The sequence below is a fragment of the Acinonyx jubatus genome, chromosome A2 (genome assembly GCF_027475565.1).
Source record: "Acinonyx jubatus isolate Ajub_Pintada_27869175 chromosome A2, VMU_Ajub_asm_v1.0, whole genome shotgun sequence".
Lineage (NCBI taxonomy): Eukaryota > Metazoa > Chordata > Mammalia > Carnivora > Felidae > Acinonyx > Acinonyx jubatus.
Window position 1 is genome coordinate 106,191,023 of NC_069383.1, and position 21,509 is coordinate 106,212,531.

Genomic DNA, 21,509 nt, shown 5'->3' on the forward strand with positions numbered 1-21,509 from the left:
GATATGTACATGCAAAAAGTGAAGTTGAACCCTTACCTAAAATCATATATAAAAATTAATCCTACACAGATCAAAGACGTAAGCCTAAGAGCTACAACTATAAAACTCTTAGAAGAAACCATAGGGGGAAAGCTTCATGACACTGGATTTGGCAATGACTTCTTGGCTATGACACCAAAGGCACAGGTTATAAAAAAAATAACAGAGTGCATACACTCAGTGTCACTAATCATTAGGGAAATGCAAATAAAAACCACACTGAGATTCAACCTCACACCCATTAGGATGGCTACCATCAAAAAACTAGAGGGGCACCTGTGTGGCTCAGCCGGTTAGGCGTCCAACTTCAGCTCAGGTCATGAATTTGCAGTTCATGGCTTCAAGCCCCACATCGGGCTCTGTGCTGACAGCTCAGAGCCTGGAGCCTGCTTCTGATTCTGTGTGTCCCTCTCTCTGCCTCTAAAAAAGGCTCATGCTCTGTCTCTCTCTGTCTCTAAACATTTAAAAAAATTAAAAAAAAAAGGAGTTCGTGTTAAAAAACCAGAAAAGAACAAGTGTTGGCCAGGATGTGGAGAAACTGAAAAACCTTGTGTACTGTAGGTGGGAATGCACAGTGGTGCAACAGCTGTGGAAAACTGTGTGTGTGTGTAGGGGGAGGTCTTCAAAAAACTAAACATGGAAGGGGCGCCTGGGTGGTTCAGTTGGTTAAGCAACCGACTTCAGCTCAGGTCATGATCTCACAGCTTGTGAGTTTGGGCCCCGAGTCGGGCTCTGTGCTGACAGCTTGGAGCCTGAAGCCTGCTTTAAGATTCTTTGTCTCCCTCTCTCTCTGCCCCTCCCTCACTGATGCTTTGTTTCTCTCTTAAAAAAAAAAAAAAAAAAAAAAAAAATTAAACATAGAATTACCATTTGCTCCAGCAATTGCACTTGTAGGTAAGCAGCATTATTCATGTAGTCACAAGATGAAAACGAGCCAAATGTCAATTGACGAACTGAATGGATGCACAAAAGGTGGTTTGTACCCACAAAGTATTATTGGCCCATAAAAAAGAAGGAAATTCTGATACGTTACAATATGGAGGTATCTTGAAGATGTAAGATGTACCCCTTAAATACATGATAAGCCAGATACAAAGAGACAAATATTTATGATTCCACTTGTATGAGGTACCCTAGAAGAGGCTCATTCATAGAGACAGACAGCAAATTGGAATTACTGGAGATGGGGGGAGGGAGTGGGGGATTACTGTGTTACGGGGACAGAGATTCAGTTTGGAATAATGAAACGGGTCCAGAGATGGGTGGTGGTGATGGCTGCACAACATTGTGAATATATTTAATGCCCCTGAACTAGACACTTCACAGCGGGTGAAACGGTATTTTTCCAGAATAAAAAACTGCACATAAAAACACGCGAGTGCACATCACAGAAGACCCCTACCCTGCACCGCAGGCGCAACCACCCAGCCCCGGCTTTCCGGGGACACTCTATCGGGCTCTGAGGGGCCCACTCCCAAAGGCGCAGCTTCTGTCGAGCCTTCAGCTCCCTGAGGCCTTTTATGTATCTACACATTTAAGAACATCTTTGGTTTCACGTCCAAAGAGCCCTAAGTGGAGAGAACAAATCGGGGTTCGTTTTCTGTCGCAAAGTAAGAACTTAGCAATTGCCAGCCGTGGTCCAGCTGCCACGTGGCATCGGTGGGCCGCAGGTCTGCGCCCGAGCTCGGGGCAGCAAGGAGCACAATTCTCCAAACGTTTCACGGATGCTGCACAAACGCGTCCCCACCATCGGGAGCCCGCCCCACCCCCCACGACCGACGGCACCGGCCCTGGGCCCCCGCCGCCTTCCCCGGGCTGTGACAGCATGCGATGCAGCAGCAAGTGTGAGGGACCTCCTGCAGCCGGAGCTCTGGGGTGCCACCCGCCCTCACGACCACCGTTGTCCTGGAGACCGGACCGGCACCGGAAGCGGCGCGCAGGGAATGACGCTCAGTGCGTGCGACCCGCCCCGCGGCTGCGCGTGCGAAGGTGGGAGCGAGCTCCGCGGCCAGGGCGCCCTGGCTCCGGGCATCGGTGCCGTGCGGGGGAGAGCACCCCGCAGCGGGCGCGGCGCCGGGACAGCCGAGGGCGGGTGCAGGATGAAGGAGAGTTCAGTGTACGCTGGGCCACGGCCTGTCCGCTTCCCTAACACTAACCCTAGCCCGAAGCGCTCCTCCTCTGTCCCGGACCGCAGTCCCCATCTCTGCTCTCCGCCCGCGGACCTCAGGCACAGGCCTCGGGACACGCGAACGCTCGGGTCTCGCAGCACCCATCCGCCCGCGTAGTCCGGGAAACGCGGGGCGCGACCAGAGGCGGGGCGCTCGCGGATTGGCAGGCCCCACGGAGATGGACGGAACGGGCGGGTTGGTGATTGGTAGAGGCGTCAGGGGCGGGGCGCGCGAGCCCAGGGAGGTGGGCGGGCCCCGAGGTGATAGACGGAGCGGGCAGCTTGGTGATTGGCTGGAGGCAGCACGCGGAGAGGGGCGGGGTGGTGCGCGCGGATTGGCGGGAGGTGGCAGCGCGCGGCTTGGTGAGTGAGGTCCCGCGTCCCCCGGCCCGCGTGGCGGCGGCGGGGCCCGGGTTCCGAGTCCGCGCGTGGCGGAGGCTGGGCGGCTTCTCTCAGGGTCCCTGCTGCATTCGACAAGCTGAAGTTAGAGCGCGGGCCAGGACTTCTTCCAAGGCTGCGGCCCCGCTCAGCTCGTTTGGGCCGGAAGTCAGTCCGATTCCGCCCCGGCCCAGAGCCGTGCGGTACAAGCAGGGTACGGGCACCTAGCGGCTGCCCTGAAACCATGCACGAAAAAGGAGGGACCGAAGGCCGTCCCATGTGCACTGTCCGACGGTTTGCACCGGGCTCGTGGTTCAGAGCGCGGCTCGGTGCGGCCCGGGCTGCTGCCGGGAGGCGGGGTTGGGGCTCCGTGCGGTTTGGGCGTCCACGGGAGGCGGGGTCGGGGCTCAGTAAACAGTAAAATGGGAGAAATAGAAGTGCCAAGGGACGGTTGCAGTTGGAGAGGGTGAAGCGTTAGCAAAGACAGAGAGAGCAGGGTATGGGGAGCCAGCGAGTCTGCACCTGTAGGCAGTGGAGGGAGAAGAGCTGGGGCAGATGTCAGTAGAGACTTGGGGTTTTAGTCACTGAAACAGAGGGCCTTTTGAACAAAGGAGTGATTGATTAATATTTTGTTTTGTTTAAAATAGGCTTATTATTTTATGGTAGACTTATATGATAATGAGACTGCCCTCATGCCCTGAGATGGGGCAGGTGCGGGGGAGCAAGATGGGGGTGGATGGCAGGTAGAATTGGGACACCCGCTAGTTGTCTAGGTGGAGGTGCGAGGCCAGCCGTGGATACCTGGGGCAGGTCTGGAGAGCTCTGGGTGGGAGAAGCATTTCCTAGCTCTCCTCTCTGGATGAGGATTCCAAGGCACACTTTGGTATCCACAGCTGACTTCCAGGTGCCATCCTGAACCGTGTGTGGGGAGAGCCGCAGCTCTCCCCTCCTCTCCCAGTGCCCATGGGTGCAGTGGAGACACACCAGGAAAGCCATGGAGTGGGCAGGGGTTGCAGGGACACGTCTGTGTGTTCACAGTGACTGCCTCCTCCTCGGCGTGAGCACCAGGTCTGGACGCATCCAGCGCAACCATGTTCTCTGAGCAGGCTGCCCAGAGGGCCCATACTCTGCTCTCCCCGCCGTCAGCCAGCAATGCCACCTTCGCCCGCGTGCCTGTGTCCACGTACACCAACTCCTCGCAGCCCTTCCGGCTGGGGGAGCGCAGCTTCAGCCGGCAGTATGCCCACATTTATGCCACCCGCCTCATCCAAATGAGGCCCTTCCTGGTGAGCCGGGCCAAACAGCACTGGGGTAAGTGATGAATTCGGGGAAGTGCTTCCTCCCCACCAGCCCAGAGGGTCCCTGGAGTTTTCAGAAATGTCATATGAGGGACCTGGTAGAGCTGGAACCTTCTTCAATTTATCCCACTTCTCAGTTATCTTGGGAATGTAAACCTCTTTGTGCCTCAGTTTCTTCTTCAGGTAGTCATGAGGATTAGCTTAGGAATTGCTAGGTTTAGAGTGAGGTTTAGTTCTGAGGCTGGGTGAGATGGGGCTGAGCTCTGGCGTAGCCATGATGATTTCACTGGTGTAAGCATACGTTTTTCCTTTTCTTGAGTTCAGATTGTGTGTCCATGATGTGGCTAGCAAGGGGCTCAGTGTGGCAGGCCAGCCACCAGGCACTGGGAGCCAGGGTGTCCGTGAAGACACCCACCGCCTCTCTAGGGGGCTTCCTGTGTGCTCGCTGATGTCTGTCTGTCTGTCTGCTTCTCCTCTGCACCTTCCGTGTTGGTTGGGCATGAGTCTCCTGTCCCTGGGGCTCTCCTGTCTTTCCTAATCAAGGGGCCTGGGCAAGGCACATCTTTTCTTTTTTCCCCACTTCTTCTGTGCTTTCTCCTGCAGGACTCCCACCTTTGACTTTTGCTGCCTCACTCAATTCTTCTGTTTATAAGAGTGGCTTTCCATGTAGTTTTCAACTCCTCTGTTACATTGTTAAACTGGATGTTCATAGGTGGGACCGTGTCTTACTCATTTTCCTTGCCCCCAGCACTGGACTCGGTGGTCCCAGCTCTGGCTGCACACTGGAAGCAGCAGGAAGGCTGTGGGACAGAGGCGCCTGTCCCGTCCCACCCCACTGAGCCGACGGCATCGCCTCTGGTTTCATTATAGGCACGAGAACTAGACCATCACACCTGCCAGGGATGTTTTCTGTTGTCTCTGTTGCAGGCACGAGTGCTGTCACCTTTCCTGTCTTCACATGATGAGGGGCTCCTTCCTCTGGCTCTCAGTGGCCTTTTCCTCGCTTCCCTTGCAGCTTCCTCCATTCTCCTCGGTTTCTGTGTCACTGCTATCATTCTGGTACCACACTGTCTTGCAGTCACCATTCCTGCTAACAAAGCTGCCCAGTGACAGAAAACAGCTGTCTTACTCTGCCCACAGATGGGTCAGTAGTTCAGACAGCGGCCGTGGTGAATGGGGCCTTGGCTGGGGTTGAAACTGGCTTCTCCCAGAATGCGTCCCTGTGCATGGATTCTGCGTGTCGCCAGGCTTTCCGACCAGACTTCAGCCTGTCCCGGGACTTGTCTGTCTCTCTTGAGCTTCCTGACCACGCTGAACCCCTTCTCAGTGTTGGCATCGCCTCCGCCTGGCACGCTCTTTCCCCGTCTTCCCTCGTGACCTCAGCTTACTGTCCTGTGCTTTGAGAGGCCACAGCAGCCCTCAGGGCTTTCTTGTTCCCTTTGCCTTGGCTCCCGCTGGTTTGGAAGCTTGCGGAGGGTGAGGACAGGCCTTGGTGTTCACTCTTGGTGCTGGTGTCTGGCCCGATGCCCACACGCTGTCCAGCTGGACAGCTGTCCTGCCCTCGACACAGGGCTGTGTGGCTCTACCAGGTGCTCAGCTGCATTCGTTGGGCCCCAGCTGTGTACCCTTGGACGCGTCACTCAATCTCCCTGTGCCTCCGTTTCCTCAGCTGTATATCGGGGCAGTAACATCTACTCCGGCGTGTTGTCAGCGTGGAGAAGTTCCACCTGCTGCTCGGCACGGCCCCCCCAGGGCTGAGCGAGGGCCCTGCAGACAGGCTTTGGGGGTGTGTTTCCATGCCATTTCTGTCTGGTGCTGGCGCTCTCCTCTTGTTTTGAACTACCCACCTCCACTCCCTGGGATGTAGATCTGTGGAATGTTCTTGGTTACTCCAGGGCAGAAGGGGCTCAGGAAGAGGTTGGTCCAGCATACACAGGACCCCATCTGGTCCTGACAGCACTTCCCCAGGCTCAGGGTCTCTCCTGACAAACCCACAGGCCTCCTGGGACTTGCATTCCCTCTCTCCTGCCCGCGAGTCTGGCCAACTGCGCCTCTCTGATGTTTTTAGGGCAGGGCTGCGCAGAGAGTTGGCATGCTTCCTCCTCAGAGCCAGTGTCACAGTTAGGTATAAATGACGTAAGACTGTTGGTTCCCTATTGCTTTTTGCTGCAGCAGATGACAAAGCCACAAACTGAGCAGCTTAGGACAACAGAAATGTGATCTCAGTTCTGGAGGCCAGGAATGTGACATCAGGTGTTGATAGGGTCGCGCCCTCCGGCGGCTCTTAGGGAGGACCCTTCCTTGCCTCTTCCAGTCCCTGGTGGCTGCCTGGGCCTCCCAGTCTCTGCCTCCGTCTTCATGGTGCCTCCTCTGCACGTCTGCCTTTCTTATAAGGACACGGGATCCAGGGACCTAACCATATCCTGGATCCTTCTGTCCCGGGGCCGAGTCTACTAGTTTTGGGGGTCCTTGCCCCCGAAGGTCTCTTTCTCCTCCAGAGCCCAGGCCCGTGGGCTGCATGGCTCCGTGAGGCCTGTTGCAGTGCCCCAGGGTGGGCTGGGAGGGCTGCCTGGTCTGAGCTCATGCCCGTCACACTCAGGTGCTGGAGTCCAAATAAAGAAGCTGTGTGAGCTACAGCCCGGGGAGAAGTGCTGTGTGGTGGGGACCCTGTTCAAGGCCATGCCGCTCCAGCCATCCATCCTGCGGGAGATCAGCGAAGAGGTGAGCCAGCTGGCTGACGCATGCCTCCCCTGGGACACGTCCTGTGGGCGCCCGTGGGACCTCCTGCCATGGTCCCAGGGAATCGGGGATTGGGGTCACCGTGCCATCTCACTTGGGCGCAGGAGCCTTGGTGGCCTCCAGCCCCAAAACTACCTCCCTTCTCCGAATTCCAGCACAACCTACTCCCCCAGCCCCCACGGAGCAAATACATCCATCCGGACGACGAGCTGGTCTTGGAAGATGAACTGCAGCGCATCAAACTGGAAGGCACCATTGATGTGTGCAAGCTGGTCACAGGTAGGGGCAGGAGGGGTGGCCTGTGCACACAGGTGCTGGCACATCCCTGCCTCCCTGGAGTGCTGGGTTCAGGGTCAGACAGTGGGTGAGGCCTGAGGGGGGCGCCAGTGTTCCTGCCTCCACCCAGAGGCCGTGACCCCGGGAAGCACACTCGGTCCCAAGTCCTAGGTGATCATTTGCCAGCGCGGCACAGGAGAACTGGATGGTTTTGCGTTGTGAGTGACTGGAAGGAAGCGGTTCTTGGGCTTCCCTCCTGGAGGCTAACAGCACTGCTCTGCAGGGACGGTCCTGGCCGTGCTCGGCTCCGTGAGAGACACTGGGAAGTTTCTGGTGGAGGACCACTGCTTTGCAGAGCTTGCTCCTCAGGAGCCCGCACCCTGCCTTGACACAGACAGGTGAGGAGCAGGTGCACAGGGGCCCGGCTGGTGGTCCCGGGAAATCACAGGTGCCGGGCTGCATGTCTCCTGCTCACCCGTGATGGCGGCCAGGGTGGGTGCAGAGCGGGGACACCTGCCGTCTGGGCACCCATGAGGACCCCGACTTCTCCCGCAGGTTTGTGCTGCTGGTGTCTGGCCTGGGCCTGGGTGGAGGTGGGGGCGAGAGCCTGCTGGGCACCCAGCTGCTGGTGGATGTGGTGACCGGGCAGCTGGGGGACGAGGGGGAGCAGTGCAGTGCCGCGCACGTGTCCCGGGTCATCCTGGCCGGGAACCTCCTCAGCCACAACACCCAGAGCAGAGACTCCATCAACAAGGTACAGTGCCTGCCTGCCTGCATTCAAGCTCCTCCTTTCCTTCTTCCCCCGGGAGAGTCAGGGTCCAGGGCCTCACATGTCTGGTGGGACGTGCCCTGCGGTGATGCCAGGACCTCTGCTCGGGGCCCACTCTGAGGGCAGGGGAGCCCGTGGTGCAGACCCTAACCACACCCAGCAGCGGGGGCCTCACAGCCTGTTGACTCGTATCCCCAGGCCAAGTACTTAACCAAGAAAACCCAGGCAGCCAGCGTGGAGGCCGTCAAGATGCTGGATGAGATCCTCCTGCAGCTGAGTGTGAGTGAGCTGGGGGCCAGCTGGGTGATGACATTGGGGTCTCTGAGGCTGCAGCTGGGCACCGGAAGGCGGGCCGGGGGAGGGGTGGGTGAGATCTGGAGGGGCCACATATGGAGGGCGCCGGGCCTTACAAAGCTCCCCTGACTCTCCCTATGCCTTCAGGCCTCGGTACCCGTGGATGTGATGCCGGGAGAATTTGACCCAACCAACTACACACTCCCCCAGCAGCCCCTGCACCCCTGCATGTTCCCGCTGGCCACTGCCTACTCAACCCTCCAGCTGGTCACCAACCCCTACCAGGCCACCATTGATGGAGTCAGGTAGCCACTTGCGGCCACACCCCAGCTGAGCACTGGCCTCTTGCCTCGGTGGCACTGGGAGGGGAGGGTTGGGTCCAGGGCTGCAGTTGGCCGGGACCTAGTGTCTTTGTCAAAGTTGGCCTGGGACAGCAGCCGTGAGAATGCAGGGGGAGCTCTGGGCCCTGTGGGGGTACAGCTGCTGGCCCCCAAGGTGGGGATCTGCTGAGCCTTGCCTTGCAGATTCCTAGGGACATCAGGACAGAATGTGAGCGACATTTTCCGGTACAGCAGCATGGAGGACTACCTGGAGATACTGGAGTGGACGCTGCGCATCCGTCACATCAGCCCCACAGCCCCCGACACGCTAGGTAATGGGGTGAAGGGCCAAGAGGGTCCCAATGAGGGGGCCTGTGTGCTTGGAGGGTGGGCGTCATTTGTACCCAGCAATCCTGCCTTGACCTATCTAAGGAAAAGTCCAGATGCTTGGCCCTCATTCCGGAAGGTACTCTGGAGCTTTCCCTCAGGGCTGAAGGCCATGGGGAGCATATCAGGAGTTTGGGCTGGTCAGAGCCTCGCACGCTGCCACAGGGCCGCCCAGGAGGGTGAAGGTGGCGGGCACGTTCACCTGTCCCCAGGCTCATGTGGCGATGTCTGGACCCTAGCAGGCAGGGCTGCTACCAGCATAGCCTGAGTGTGTGTGAGCGGGTGGGCTGTGGTGCTCGGTGAGGAGGACCCCACCCCGGCCGTGTGCGGTGCCGAGCCCAGAAGCCGCAACCACTGTGGGCCTTCCCCAGGTTGCTACCCCTTCTACAAGACAGACCCGTTCATCTTTCCCGAGTGTCCTCATGTCTACTTTTGTGGGAACACCCCCAGCTTTGGCTCTAAAATCTTCCGAGGTAAGTCCTTTCTTCTAGGGGCCTCAGGCCTGGGCTGTCATGAGAGGGCAGGGCTCGCAGAAAAGGCCGCACTGGAGTCCCCAGGCCCCGTGGGGTTAGGCAGCCTGCCTGGTGGCCCGCTGGCTGAGTGGGGGCTGAAACGGCCCACACGTGTGCAGTGGTGTTCACACTCACCCCGGTCAGCATGGCTTTAGCCTCTGACCGTCCTGCTGTCTTGGGCCCTTGCATCTGGCCAGAAGGAGCTTCCGAGGCCAGCACTCCCATGGTGCTGATGGGGAACTCCTGTTTGCTTCTGGTGACTTCCCTTGGAGGCCAGGCCCACCCAGAACCTGAGGGGGCACCTGTGTGGCTTCTCTGCTAGGCCCAGAGGACCAGAGGGTGCTGCTGGTGGCTGTCCCTGACTTCAGCAGCACGCAGACCGCCTGTCTCGTGAATCTGCGCAGCCTGGCCTGCCAGCCCATCAGCTTCTCAGGCTTCGGAGCTGAGGAGGAGGACCTGGGGGGCCTGGGTCTGGACCCCTGACTCACAGAGACCCCGGCCACCCTTTCCCCACAGTGTTGGCACCACAGCAGGGGGTGCTTTGTAATAAAAGCCTGACCTTGTGCTGGCGTTGAGCTCCTGCAGACCTGACCCCTGGCCAACATAACCCCCTCCTCCCCTCCCCACCAACACGTGTGCCATGAGCTTGCTTTATTGGTGTGGTCGGGCAGGTGGCTGACAAGTGTGCCCCACCCCCCGCCCCGCCCTGCCTGTTGTGTCTGAGGCCGGGCAGGAGCACCTCGCAGACCTGGGCTCTGAGATCTCGTGCCCGACTGGGCCCCCTCCTGGCCAGGCCCACGCCGATGGCTGGGGCTCCTGTGGCAGCGAGGGCTTGGATGTGGGCCGACCTGTGCTCAGAAGTCCCCAAAGTTCACTGTGTAGGTCTCGGCTGTGGTGAATGGGAAATCTGGACCCATGACTGTCTCTTCCTCCTCCTCCAACTCGTCCACTTCCATCTCCTCCTCCTCCTGGGGCCCCAGCTCTGTCCCAAACTCCGTCACCACCTCCGTGTAGGTCTCCGTCTCCGTTTCCGCCTCCTCCCAGCCCACTGTGGTGGTCTCGGGTGGAAAATGCCAGGGCCCCGGGCTGGAGCTGGGGGCAGGCGAAGGGCTGAAGGTGGGGGAGGGGGTGGGGGGCAGCGTGGTGACTGGTGTCGGCGCCGCGAGTGTGGTGGGGCCCGCCGTGGCGTTGAGGCGCCGGAGCCGCATCTGTTCGCGCATGCGCAGCCGGTACTGCAAGCGGCGGCGCTGCAGACGCCGCTGCTGGGGTGTCATGGGGCGCGACGGATCAATGTGTGGGATGGGCCGGTTCCCGTTCATGGCCATGATCTCCCGGATGCGCTTCCAGTTGGAGCGGGCCAGGATGAAGTTGCACTGGGTGGCCCCAATATCGTAGTCCACGTTGCAGGTCTTGGCGCTCGGGGTGTAGCCCTCCGCGTGAGCCGTCACGCGGTACTCACCCGGATTCAGGATGCGCCAGTAATCGCCACCGCCCGCTGCACAGAGAGGACAGGTTCTGCTGCCCTGGACTCTCCCGTACCCCCAGCCTCCAGCCCTCCTCTCTGAGATGCCCCCCCCCCCAAACTCCTGGCCCTCCCTGTGCCCAGGGTAGACCCTCCGGTGGGGACGCGGGGGATCAGGGCTCTGCCGGGCGTTGCCTCGTCACTGCCACACGGATCTGCTTGCCCGTACCCGCATGCAGACAAGGTACCTGTCTTCACACCGTGGTTGATGCCACTCACGGAGATGGTGGCATTGGCGATGGGGATGCCCTGCTCGTCCGTCACAACGCCCTTGATGCCACGGTGAACCTGCAGGAGGAGGCAAGCGTGGACGTGCATGCCAAGGCCCCACGCATTCCAGCGGCTCCCCTGTCCGGTCCCTGCCCCTCTGGACAGGGCTCCCTCGCGACCCCCACCCAGCCCACATGCTGCCGCGCCCCCACCTGCTCCATGAAGGTGAGCAGGGCCTCTTTGTTGTTCTCCCACTCCCGGGGCAGCTCACTCTCATGAGGGAACTTGTCACAGCCCAGGTAGATGGAGAGCTCCAGGCAGTTGGTGTGCAGGTAGCTGAAGTCATTGATAGCTGTGCGGGGGGCAGACACGGAACCGCAGTCAGCCCTGTGCCCCGCCACATCCCCCGCCTCGGCCCCTCAGGCTGACTTACTCCCAGACCGGGGGTTCCACTTGGCCCCGTTGACAATGCCCATGCCACTGGTGTAGTCCTGTGCCTGACAGCCTCCCCGGTAGGGCTCGGTCATGGTGAGGTGGGCAGAGGCGTAGGAGATGGCCAGCCAGCGGAAGATGGCATGGTCTGGGGTCTCCTGGGCCTCAGACACCTCATCCTCATCTTCTCCCCGGGCGGCTGCCATGGCCGCGGCCAGCAGCTGCTCTTGAGTGGGTGTTCGGGCCATGTCATAGGGGTAGGACACAAGCCGCTCCCCGCCATTCAGGTTCGCCCCCAGCACAAAGGGGTTCTTCTCCATCCACGCAATGATAGCCCGGACCTCTGTAGATACCTGGGGGTGGCCAGGGCGTGCGTCTGAGCTGTAGCCTCTATTACCCTCCCTGCCAGTACTCATGCCCCCTCTGTCCCCCCAGGCTTGTGCTGGCTCGGTCACCCACCAGCCCACCCCTCAAGTCCACAGCTCAGGACCCCAGGGTCCGGGCTGCTCCCCCAGGCCTTACCGTGGCGTCTGGGGAGAGGTAGCGTTCAGGAATGGGCAGGTTATTGTTGGGGACCCGGTAGGGGACCCATTTCCTCTCCTCTGCTCCCCAGAGCACAGAGTTGAGATCTGGGAAGTCTTCGTAGATGTCAAAGCCCTCCTCAGTCCACAGCCCCATCGCCCAGTTCCCAAACTCAGAGCCCTGGAGGAACCGGTGGGTGTGGTGTCATCCGGCTCCGCCCCAACTCTCCCACCCCGCCCCGCCTCGCTGCCCCACCCGCCCACACAGCTTCTGGCCCCCACCGCCCCGCCCTGCCCCACCCACCTACCATCTGTGCTGCCACCTCGTAGCCATCCGGGTTCAGTGAGGGTACCAGGTGGATGCGTGTGTCCTGCACCAGACTGCGCACACGGGGATTCCCGTCTCGGTACTCGCGGCAGAGGTACTGCATGAGGAGCAGCAGCAGCTCGCGGCCCAGCACCTCGTTGCCATGGATCCCGGCCGTGTATCTGAACTCGGGCTCCCCTGCAAGAGCAGGAGCCTCAGCAACCACTGGGCCTCCTGACGCCCCCGGGGAATCTGAGGAAGGACCCAGACTGGCTCACTCCCAGTAGGATGGGGGCAGATGACGCTTGTTGGCCCCGGCAAGGCACACTGGGACCCCAGAGAGGCTCCAAAGACAGGCAGAGGCCCAGCTGCAGTGCCAGAGCCTCGCCTCGAATCCCTGCCAGGGAGGGCCAGGCCTCCAGGGGTCCACGGGGCCCTCACCCAGCTCGTGATCCCCAGGGTTGTCCGAGATCTCCATGGCATAGATCTTGAGCCCGCGTGAGCTCTTCCCCAAGCTGTATGTGCGGGTGATAGTGGGGCACTCCTCGTTCACCACCTTCATCAGCTGGGCTCGGGAGAGAACACGGAGTTATGAAGCCCCCCACCCACCTCCCGTGGAAGCGGTCCAGGCTGCGGGGAGGGCCAGGCCTCTCTACCGTCCTGGTCTGCACGGTGGGGAAAGCCTCTGTGGTAGGAGTGGCCCCTGAAGGCAACCCCAAGCCCCTCTCCGGTCCTAGTGCCAGAGGGAGGGGCCCCCAGCTGAGCACTGGCTGGCGGCCCTCTCAGGGGGGCGTGTCTGGGATGGGAGCACTGGACACAAGCTCTGAGCCAGGGAACAAGCACCCCACCTGCCGCATGTCCTTGTAGCTGTGGTGCCGGAAGTCCAGGTTGTCAGTGGTCACGACCTCATTCTGTGTATAGTAGCTGTGGACAGCTGTGGGGGGAGGTGGGGGGGACAGGCAGGGCCCTGAGCTGTGCCAGCCAGCCCCCAGGTGGCCCCAGCCACCCCTCTGAGCCCTGCCGGCCCCCTGCACTCACGGGACATAGGACACCCCAGCACCTCCAGGCGCATGCACAGGCTGCCGTTCCAGGTGAGTGGGTAGACACGGATGAAGCGGGCCACCACCGGCTCTGGGAGCTCGCTCAGCACAGGTGTGTCCTTGTCCACGTTCCCATGGAAGGTCTGGGGAGAGGCTGACCTCAGAGTAGCCCCCCACCCCTGCCAAGAGCCCACCCTCAGCCCAGATGGTGGGCGCAGAGCTGACAGCTTGAGTGCGCACCATTTCTTCATAGCCGTTGGTGTACATCGTCCACGTCTGGCTGTCGTTGCTGAAGCCCACGAAGAAGGACGTCACAAAGTCGTCACTGGGGAGCAGATGGCGGTCAGAGCAAGGCTGCCTTCCCTGCCCCAGGTCCCGGGCACTCAGGAGCCGAAGCCCCTTCTTCCGGACCTGAGAACTTAAGAGCTAGCAGGGCTGTATGGTGCTTGAGCTGGCCCTGGGAGTGGCTCCCCTGCCCACTACGTGCCACGGAGGGGTGATTGGGGACAGGGCCCCTAAATGGCCCCCTGGAATGTCCCATCCACCCCTCACGTACTGGATGCTGGAGTCACGGCCCTGGGTGATGACACCTGTGAACTTGGTGGTCCTTCTGGTGTCCACCTCGATCCACTGGGTCTGAGCGTCATCCTCAGCACACCATGCCCCATCATAGTAATCATCCTCGGTGGCACCGGCCTGTTGGGGGCAGTGGGGAGAATGAGCGGTTGCAAGAGCCCTGCGCTCAGCCGCAAGATGGGCCCATCCCAACACCCACCTGAATGTTGAGCCGGCCGCGCTGGGCCCCCAGGCCGTGGCGCAGCATGGAGGAGGCCCGGATCTGGTTGTCCTCAATGCGGTGGGACTCCATCCCAATGGGGGGACACTCTGGGGACATAGCACCCGAAGAATGGTGGCCCACTGGCTTGGTCACTCCCTCCACCAAACCCAGAACAAGGAGCCCAGAGCCCACCCCCCTTACATCAGGAGACGCCAGTCAGGGCGGCTCCACCTCAACATGTGCTTCCCCTGCTGGGACTCGGCTTCCTCATCTGGAGCGTGGGCAGATGATGCCAGCTCCAAAGGGCCACGGGCTCACATGAAACCACAGGCAACAGCCACCCCAGAGCTCAGCCACTCACAGGCATCATCCATATCAGGACCTTGTGCTGTGAGTTGTCCCCTAGGCTTCATCCCAGGGCAGAGACACTCCAGCACCTCTCCCTCCCTTCTGGGCCCCAAGAATTTAAGAGCAAGGAAGAGTTCTGGAGACCTGAAGCACCACCAGGAAATCCAGGTTTGCGACCCACATGTGACTTTGGGTCTTTTGCCCCCACCTCCTTTACCCTGCTGCCGCTGTGGGGACCCCAGCCCCCATACCCACCTCTCAGCACCCTCACACAGCCCCAGCCGCCCCACATACCCTCCAGTCCACACACCCATCTGCAGCCCCCTCCACACCCCAGCCCCCAACCCCCAACCCCCACTCATTCCCCAGCCCCCCCACACCCATCTGCAGCCTCCGGGCCCCTCACTCACTGACTCTTTCTGTTGGAGCCCACTCTTCCTCCAGCTCCTCACCCTTCTGGGGTCCTGGAGGCAACAAAGGGAGGAAGTGGGGCAGAGGGTCCTGGAGCCTCAGGAATCCACTTGCTCTCCCACAGGGATCCCAGCTGTATGGGTCCAGCCCCCAGGCACACACCTTTGTGGTCCTTGCCCTTCTCCGTGGCCCATTTGTCATCTGTCTCCTCCTCCTTGGGGCCACCTCCCTCCTTTTTGGGTTTCTCTGAATGGTGGAAGGTGGAAGAAGCCTGTCATCTTAGCCCCGGGCTTCAGGGGGCATGGGGCCGAGGGCAGGGGGCTGGGGTCAGACCTGCACTGGGGGCAGGGAGCTGGAGTGGGGGCCAGGCCTGCACCAGGGGCAGGGGGCTGGGGTGGGGGGCAGGCCTGCACCGGGGGCAGGGGGCAGGCATGGGGGGCAGGCGTGGGGGGCACTCCTACACCGGGGGCAGGGAGCTGGGGTGGGGGGCAGGCCTGCACCGGGGGCAGGGGGCTGGCGTGGGGGGCAGGCCTGCACTGGGCGTTGGGCTGGCGGTGGGAACAGCTTGTTTCCACTCACTCAGCTTCTCTTTCTCTTCGTCTGTGTCCAGCTCAGTGTCGGGTTTCCTGGGTCTGGGAGGCCCGAAGTAATAGTCCACTGTGGGGAGGGAGAGCCTTGCTGAGGTGGCCCAGATGCTGCCCCAGGGCCCCCACTGTGAGCCAGAGACTGGACAGGACTGAGGGCGAGGTGAGGAAGTGGGATCGGGTGGGCCTTTAGACAGAGATGAGGAGGGAGGGGCTCCTGAGGGGAGGCCAGCTAGTCACAGACAGAATGGGCAAGACCCTGGGACGTCACCAGCCTGGACTGGGAGGGCCTGGCCTGGGGAAAGGCAGGCCAGGCTGGGCAGGGGGTGGGACACACGCAGGACGGGCCTCAAGTAACACCTGACACCTGTGGCCAGGAAGGGGCGGACTTGAGTGAGAGCTGAGCTGGGGCCAAGAGATTGTTGGGGACCTGGGGGCAGGTCAAGGGCGGGGACTGACTCAGGCCTCCATAGAAGGGGGTGCAGGAGGGAGAGAAAGGCGCTGGCCTCAGCCCATAGGATGGGAGCACAGGACAGAGAGGGAAACCCCAGGGGGCCAGGAGGCACCAGCCCAAGGGAGGAGAGCAGACTGGGCTGCGAGCCCAAGTGGGCATGGAGGGGAGGGGTGGCAGGGCATTGGGGATGCATCTCCCACTGAGCTACTGGAACCAGGGGTGTGGCAGGCAGGGCACTCACTGTCATCATAGTGGGGGATCACGTAACCGTCCCCATAGTCAGGAGGCAGCGGGGGTGGCAGAGGCTTCAGAGGAGGCTCTGTGGAGGTGGGAGGCAGGGGTGGGTCCGGAGCCCTCTCCCTCTGTGCCTGGCACCCTTCCCTCCCCCCCGGCTGCCCCCATCCTACCGATCCTCTCCGTGGGGGCCTCGAGCCCCGGCCCAGCTGGCTCAGCCTTCTCCTCAGGGCGCTCAGGCCAGAGCCGCTCGGGCCTCCTCCTGCTTGGGGGTGGCCGGGGCTGCTTCTGGCGCCGGATGTACTCAACTGAGGGGGAGGGTGGGCTCTGAGCCAGTCCAACTCACCCCCCCCCCCCCACCGCCTCAGACAGCAGTGGGGCCGGGAGGGCAGGGCCCCAGGTGAACCGACCACCAGTGGGTCCCCAGGCCAGGGGTCACAGTCCAGATGGGGGCAGAGGGGGGCCTACTCACAATCCTCATAGTCCTCCCTCTCTATCTGGTCGTTGTAGTCCAATGTGGGCGGCTCGGTCTCCTCCTCCAGCTCTGTGGGAAATGTTCGTGGGTGCCTTGTTGAAGACACTCACAGATGCCCCTGCCTGGGCCCATCCTGGAAACCCAGCCGGCCAAGGCAATCGGTCCCTCAGAGCCAAGTGAGTATCTCCCACTCACCAGACTGGTGATCCAAATCCGTTTCTCCCGGACCTGGCCAAGGACTTGGGAGGGCCCCTTCTGCAACAGAAACCCCAGAGGCAGGTGGATGGGAAGCCTGCCCTGAGCCCTCACTGTGCATGGAGCCAGACCTGGGTCCTGCCGACAGTACCCGATGCCTGACATGGCTCCCAGGAGGCCTGGGCCGCTCTGGATTTGGCCACCCTGATGGCGCCCCCACAGCCAGAGAGCTGGAGGGCTTTCCAGGAAGCCCAGGCCCTGCTGTCTGGTCCAACAACATGCAGGAGGATGGCTCCGGTGGGGTCAGGGGACAGATCCCAGGACAGTAGATGGCAAAGCCGGCCATGAGGCTGCCAAGCACCCTCTACTGGGCCGGGGTGAGGGGTGACCGCTGTACCAAGGGGGCTCCCACCCAATTGCTACGTTCATGACAATGACGAGGCTCCAGAGCCCACCCTGTCCAAGCGGCCCTTGGGATCTGCAGGAAGCTGAGCCCAGGGACCCCCCCCCCCCCACCTCCCAGTAGCCTGGGAGGTCAAAGCCCCACAACCCCAGGAGGGGCCTGCACACACCTCCTTCCTGGGGCAGCATCTCAGGGCTGGAGCTGGGAGGCAGGGGCAATGGCCACCATGGGGTTTCTTCTGAGGGGGTCGGGGTGGGGGGCCTCTTCCCGGCCAAGGGCTTCTTGGTGGCCTTGGGTGGCTTCTCCTTGGGTTTCTTGGTGGCCTTGGGTGGCTTCTCCTTGGGCTTCTTGGTGGCCTTGGGTGGCTTCTCCTTGGGTTTCTTGGTGGCCTTGGGTGGCTTCTCCTTGGGCTTCTTGGGTGGCCTGAGGGGCCCCTCAAGGGACTGCTTGGTTGACTTGGGGCCTTTGGCTTTTTTCCCTTTCTTCCCTTTGTCTTTGGCCTTTTCCAGAGGTCCTGTCGTAAATGCAGATTGAGGTCAAATCAATGGAGTCCTCACTCTATGCCCCACATGGCTGCCCCAAGGTGCCCACAACCTGCGCACATGGCCTCCTTTGGTCCTGGTTCTTGGACTGGGAAACTGAGAGGTTAAGTCACTTGGCCTCATGGAGGAGCTGGGATTGGAACCCATGCCTAACGTCCGCAAGTCTCTGCTGCCAACACCGTATCTTGGCCCAGGACACAGGCCCTCACCCTCCCACCTGCCAAACTCAACAGAGGACCCTCATCATCCTCTTCTCCCCCACATGTCCAGTCAGCTGGTCAGGGAGCGTTACACTGTGCCGGGCACGGAAGGGGCAGAGACGTGACTCAGCCACCCAGGCCTCGGGGGTGGCCCGGCCTAAAGGGGGAGGAGGTCTCATCCCCGCCAGCTGTCACACGCACTGGAAGACATGGGTCTGGAGCCTCCCTGAAGCTCCCTGCAGGGTCAAGAAAAGCTTCAGAGAAAAGGGCCACTCATGTCCCTTCAAGTAAGGGGTCTGGGGTAGGTAGGGGGTCCTGGGGCCACACAGAGGACGGAGGGACTGGCAGGCACTGTAGCTGCTCACCCATCTCAGAGTCTGTGGAGGAAGTGGGAGCAGGGCAGGGGGCTGTCTGTGGGAATCCCCCAGCCCCCCAGTAAATGCTGTGCAGGACTTAATGGGGGACAGTGGCCACAAGGCCTAAACACAGAAACATTTACAAAACGCACACAGTCAGGAGAAACGGGGCCGCCACAGTGGCATCCAAGAGGCCAGGACAGCGAGTCTGGAATGTGAAGTAGAGGTGGGGGGAGGCCATGTCCTAGGACCCGCCCCCCCAAGGGGAGGGGAAGGAGCCAGGAAAGATCTAGAAGGAGACCCAGGGGAGGGGCAGCTGACCTCGGGAATGATGGACGGTACCCTTGAGTCTTCTGGGAGAGGGAGATCAACAGGACCCTTGCCCCCCCCAGAAAGCCACCGTAAACAGCTGAGATTTATTGACAGTGGATTATGTAAGAGGGCCCTGGGCTGGCCGCCCCGGTAATACACCACCTCGTCTAAGTCACACGGCCACGGAAACCACTCTGCCTGCTGCTCCCGGCTGCCTTGTGGGGAGGGGTCTTCATAGCCCCTCACCTGCCTCTGTGTTCCCGGAAGGGGAGGCCTCCCAAGGAAAGTCTGAGGCTGGGACTCTGGTGGAGGCGCGGGCATGGCCAGGGTGTGCCACAAACAGGCACACCCTAGGGCATTAGGGCAGTTCACAGGACAGGTCTGGGGAGGGGGCAGCAATGTCTCCAGGGGGCTCAATCCTCGCCCCTCTGGGGGCTGGCGGTGTGAGACCCCGACGACCCAAACCACTGGGCAGCAGAGCTGCGGGAGGTGCCTCCATGCGCAAAGGGCCACAAGCCAGCACTGACCTCTGCCTGGCACCGGGTCCCGCCAGACATCTGGGCTCTCTCCTGCCTTCCAGAGCCCTTGCTCACGCCGGGCAGGCTGGACAGCTGCCAAAGCCCTGCCATTCTCACCTGAGGTGCAGGGCGCCCCAAGGCCCCCCATCACTCTGTGGGCCTCCCCCAGGCGTGCCCCCGGGGGTCTTACCCTCTTTGGCCGCCCCCGGAGGCTCCCCCGGCTTGCCCCCCGACTGGGCTTTGCGGACGCGCGGGGTGGGCTCCGGGGGCGGTGGGGCCTCCATGTCGTCCTCCCGGGTCTCGGCCTCCAGCTCCGACAGGAAGCCCTCGAGGAACTCCTCGATCTCGTCGTCGGTCAGCACCGTCTGCGGGCGCCCCCCGGGACACAGCGCCAGCAGCGCCAGGAGGCAGCCGAGAAGGGGCGCCCCGCGCACGGCCGCCATGGCCGGGGCTCGCGTGGGGGCCGGGGGCGCGGGGGACTCCGGGGTGGTCGGGGGCCTCCAAGGAACTGCCGGCGGCTGGGAGCTCCGGCCCCGCGTGGCGCGCTCCCGCGCGGACCGCCTCTCCAAAGCTCCAGTGGCGGCCGGGGCGGGGGCGCCGGGGCTTCCGGAGCCGGCTCCCCCCACCCCTGGGGAAGGAGGAGGAGGAGGAGGAGGAGGAGGAGCCGGGCGTGGACTGAGGGGCTGCGGAGGAGGGCGGGGGGGAGGCGGCGAGCTGTCCCGGCGCCGCGCGCCTGGCACTTTCCGAAGCGGTAACTGGGACCGCCTCCGTCAGGGGCCTGAGGCCTGCGCCTAGGAAGGAGGGCCTGGGGTGGGGGTGGGGGGCGGTGGAGGGAGGTCCCTAGGGCGCAGACCCGAGGGGTCCGATGCCCGCCCCTCACCCCCGCCCTCGCCAGAACCGTCTGGGACCTGGAGGCGAGGAACCGGCACCCGGCCCGCCCGGAGGGGTTCGGAGCCCTGACGGCAGAGCTCAGCTGCGGCGTCAGGCCTCCGAGATCCTCCACACACACACACACACAACCCCCCCCACCCCGCCCCCCGCCCCAATCTCAGGGCGAGCCCACCCTTCCCTCTCTCTGGAGGCTTGGCCTGCAGCTCTGCCAACTGTCACAGCTTTCTTTCAGACGGCTAACTTCCCGGGTGCATGGGCCCTGTGCTGGTTCGCGGGGAAGGATGGCGCTTCGGGGCCTCACTCTGGTGGGAGGCAGGTGCAGACATGCCCTGGGTGCCCTCCAACTGCTTTGCTGGGGTAGGGGGTCTCCAGGCAACGCCCCTCCCCCAGCTGCTGGCCCAGGAGGGCAAATTTGAGAGGGGGCAGAGTCCTTTCCATTTTATTAAAGTGTGTGTATAATTCCCAGGAATGGGGCTCAGCAGTCCCACAGTGATTTCCGTACAAGGTCAAGGGTTTCTTGCCCACGCCTACCTCCTGGTGGCCTGGGGATCACTTAGGTCCCAGCAGTCCACTTATCTGGCCTCTCCTGAAAATGGTGCAGCTGCAGGTTAAGCCAGATCAGATTGAGGGATGATTTTAGGGGCAGTGCCTGTGAACCCAGCTCCATGTGGAAGATGTGGGGGCCACGAAGGCAAAGTGAACCAGATTCCACCCCTGAGGAGCCAGCTGGGAGAGAGGACATGTGCCTTCAACCCAATCCAACTCAACCAAGCTGTGTGCTGGGATATGCTGTGGGAACAGTCCCTCGGCACTGATGGGGGGGCACTAATGGCCCTGGTTGGGTCCCCCCCCCCCCAACCACTTTTACTGTTTCTTGCAGTGAGCACTGCCTCACCTCTGGACACACATTCCTTCCCTAGCAGCTCAGATCCCAATGAGGACAAACAGCCGTTCCCCTCGCTCCTCCTACCAGAACTGCTTTTTAAACTCTATCCAGTGGCTCCAGCCACCGCATGGACCTGGGAGCACATATACTGGGCAGAGAGTGTCAGGACCAGCCCAGGTCATCTGCATGGCTGCCAGCAAAGTTCAGAAATCCCACAGTAGATCGTGTCTGTCATGGGTGCAGGCACAGGAAATCATCACATGGCGGGCCTGGTGTTTCCATAGGCTTCTAGAAGGGCAGATGTTGGCTGGTGCCAAACGGGCATCCACCTGTGGCCAGAGCTCACAGGGCAGAAGACATGCGGAAGCCAGAAGATGCACGCCTGGACTCCATGGTCAAGTCTAGCAGCAGAGCCCTGAGCCACGGTGGTCTGTGAGGGTTTGACCTGGTGAGGTCGTTGGGAAAACCCAGCACCCCCCCCCCCCCCACCGGGTGGTCGACGGGCAGAGTGCAGAGCTTGGACCAAAGGGAAAGAGGACGAGCCGGTCAGGAAGCCTTGGGTCGGCAGGCAGCTGTGGCCAGCCCGAGGGACACTGCAGGGGCAGCTGGCTCAGCCCGGGGACCAGGCAGGACTCAGGGAGGGTCTGCGTGTCTCCTGCTCAAGGCCCTTCCTTCACTTCTCACCGGCTCATCCTCATTCATGCTTAAAAG

At 61.7% G+C, this 21,509-nt stretch overlaps 2 protein-coding genes across 5 annotated transcripts; one reads left to right on the forward strand and one right to left on the reverse strand.

Moving 5' to 3' along the window:
• Window positions 1-2,000: 2,000 nt before the first annotated feature.
• Window positions 2,001-9,763, forward strand: POLD2 (DNA polymerase delta 2, accessory subunit). 4 transcript variants are annotated; one of them, XM_027046105.2, is made up of 11 exons: window positions 2,001-2,155; window positions 3,623-3,895; window positions 6,482-6,603; window positions 6,777-6,900; window positions 7,181-7,295; window positions 7,453-7,651; window positions 7,865-7,945; window positions 8,108-8,265; window positions 8,485-8,612; window positions 9,039-9,140; window positions 9,502-9,763. In XM_027046105.2, the coding sequence occupies exons 2-11, from the start codon at window positions 3,676-3,678 to the stop codon at window positions 9,660-9,662; spliced, it is 1,410 nt and encodes a 469-aa protein (XP_026901906.1). In that variant the 5' UTR covers window positions 2,001-2,155; window positions 3,623-3,675; the 3' UTR covers window positions 9,663-9,763. The 4 variants fall into 4 exon arrangements, with proteins under 4 accessions (XP_026901906.1, XP_014920032.2, XP_026901907.1 ...); XM_015064546.3 differs by lacking the exon at window positions 2,001-2,155 and adding an exon at window positions 2,466-2,569; XM_027046106.2 differs by lacking the exon at window positions 2,001-2,155 and adding an exon at window positions 2,583-2,913.
• Window positions 9,764-9,815: 52 nt separating this feature from the next.
• AEBP1 (AE binding protein 1) lies at window positions 9,816-19,655 on the reverse strand. The gene is made up of 21 exons (XM_027046104.2): window positions 19,212-19,655; window positions 17,263-17,607; window positions 16,691-16,750; window positions 16,493-16,564; window positions 16,194-16,328; window positions 16,028-16,105; window positions 15,328-15,405; window positions 14,911-14,994; window positions 14,748-14,801; window positions 13,987-14,096; window positions 13,768-13,907; window positions 13,452-13,536; window positions 13,210-13,354; window positions 13,020-13,105; window positions 12,613-12,736; window positions 12,173-12,369; window positions 11,866-12,045; window positions 11,345-11,696; window positions 11,124-11,263; window positions 10,890-10,989; window positions 9,816-10,674 (listed from the first exon to the last, which is right to left on the reverse strand). Exons 1-21 carry the CDS (start codon window positions 19,462-19,464, stop codon window positions 10,034-10,036), a joined length of 3,459 nt encoding a protein of 1,152 aa, XP_026901905.1. The 5' UTR covers window positions 19,465-19,655; the 3' UTR covers window positions 9,816-10,033.
• Between the last annotated feature and the right edge of the window lie 1,854 nt (window positions 19,656-21,509).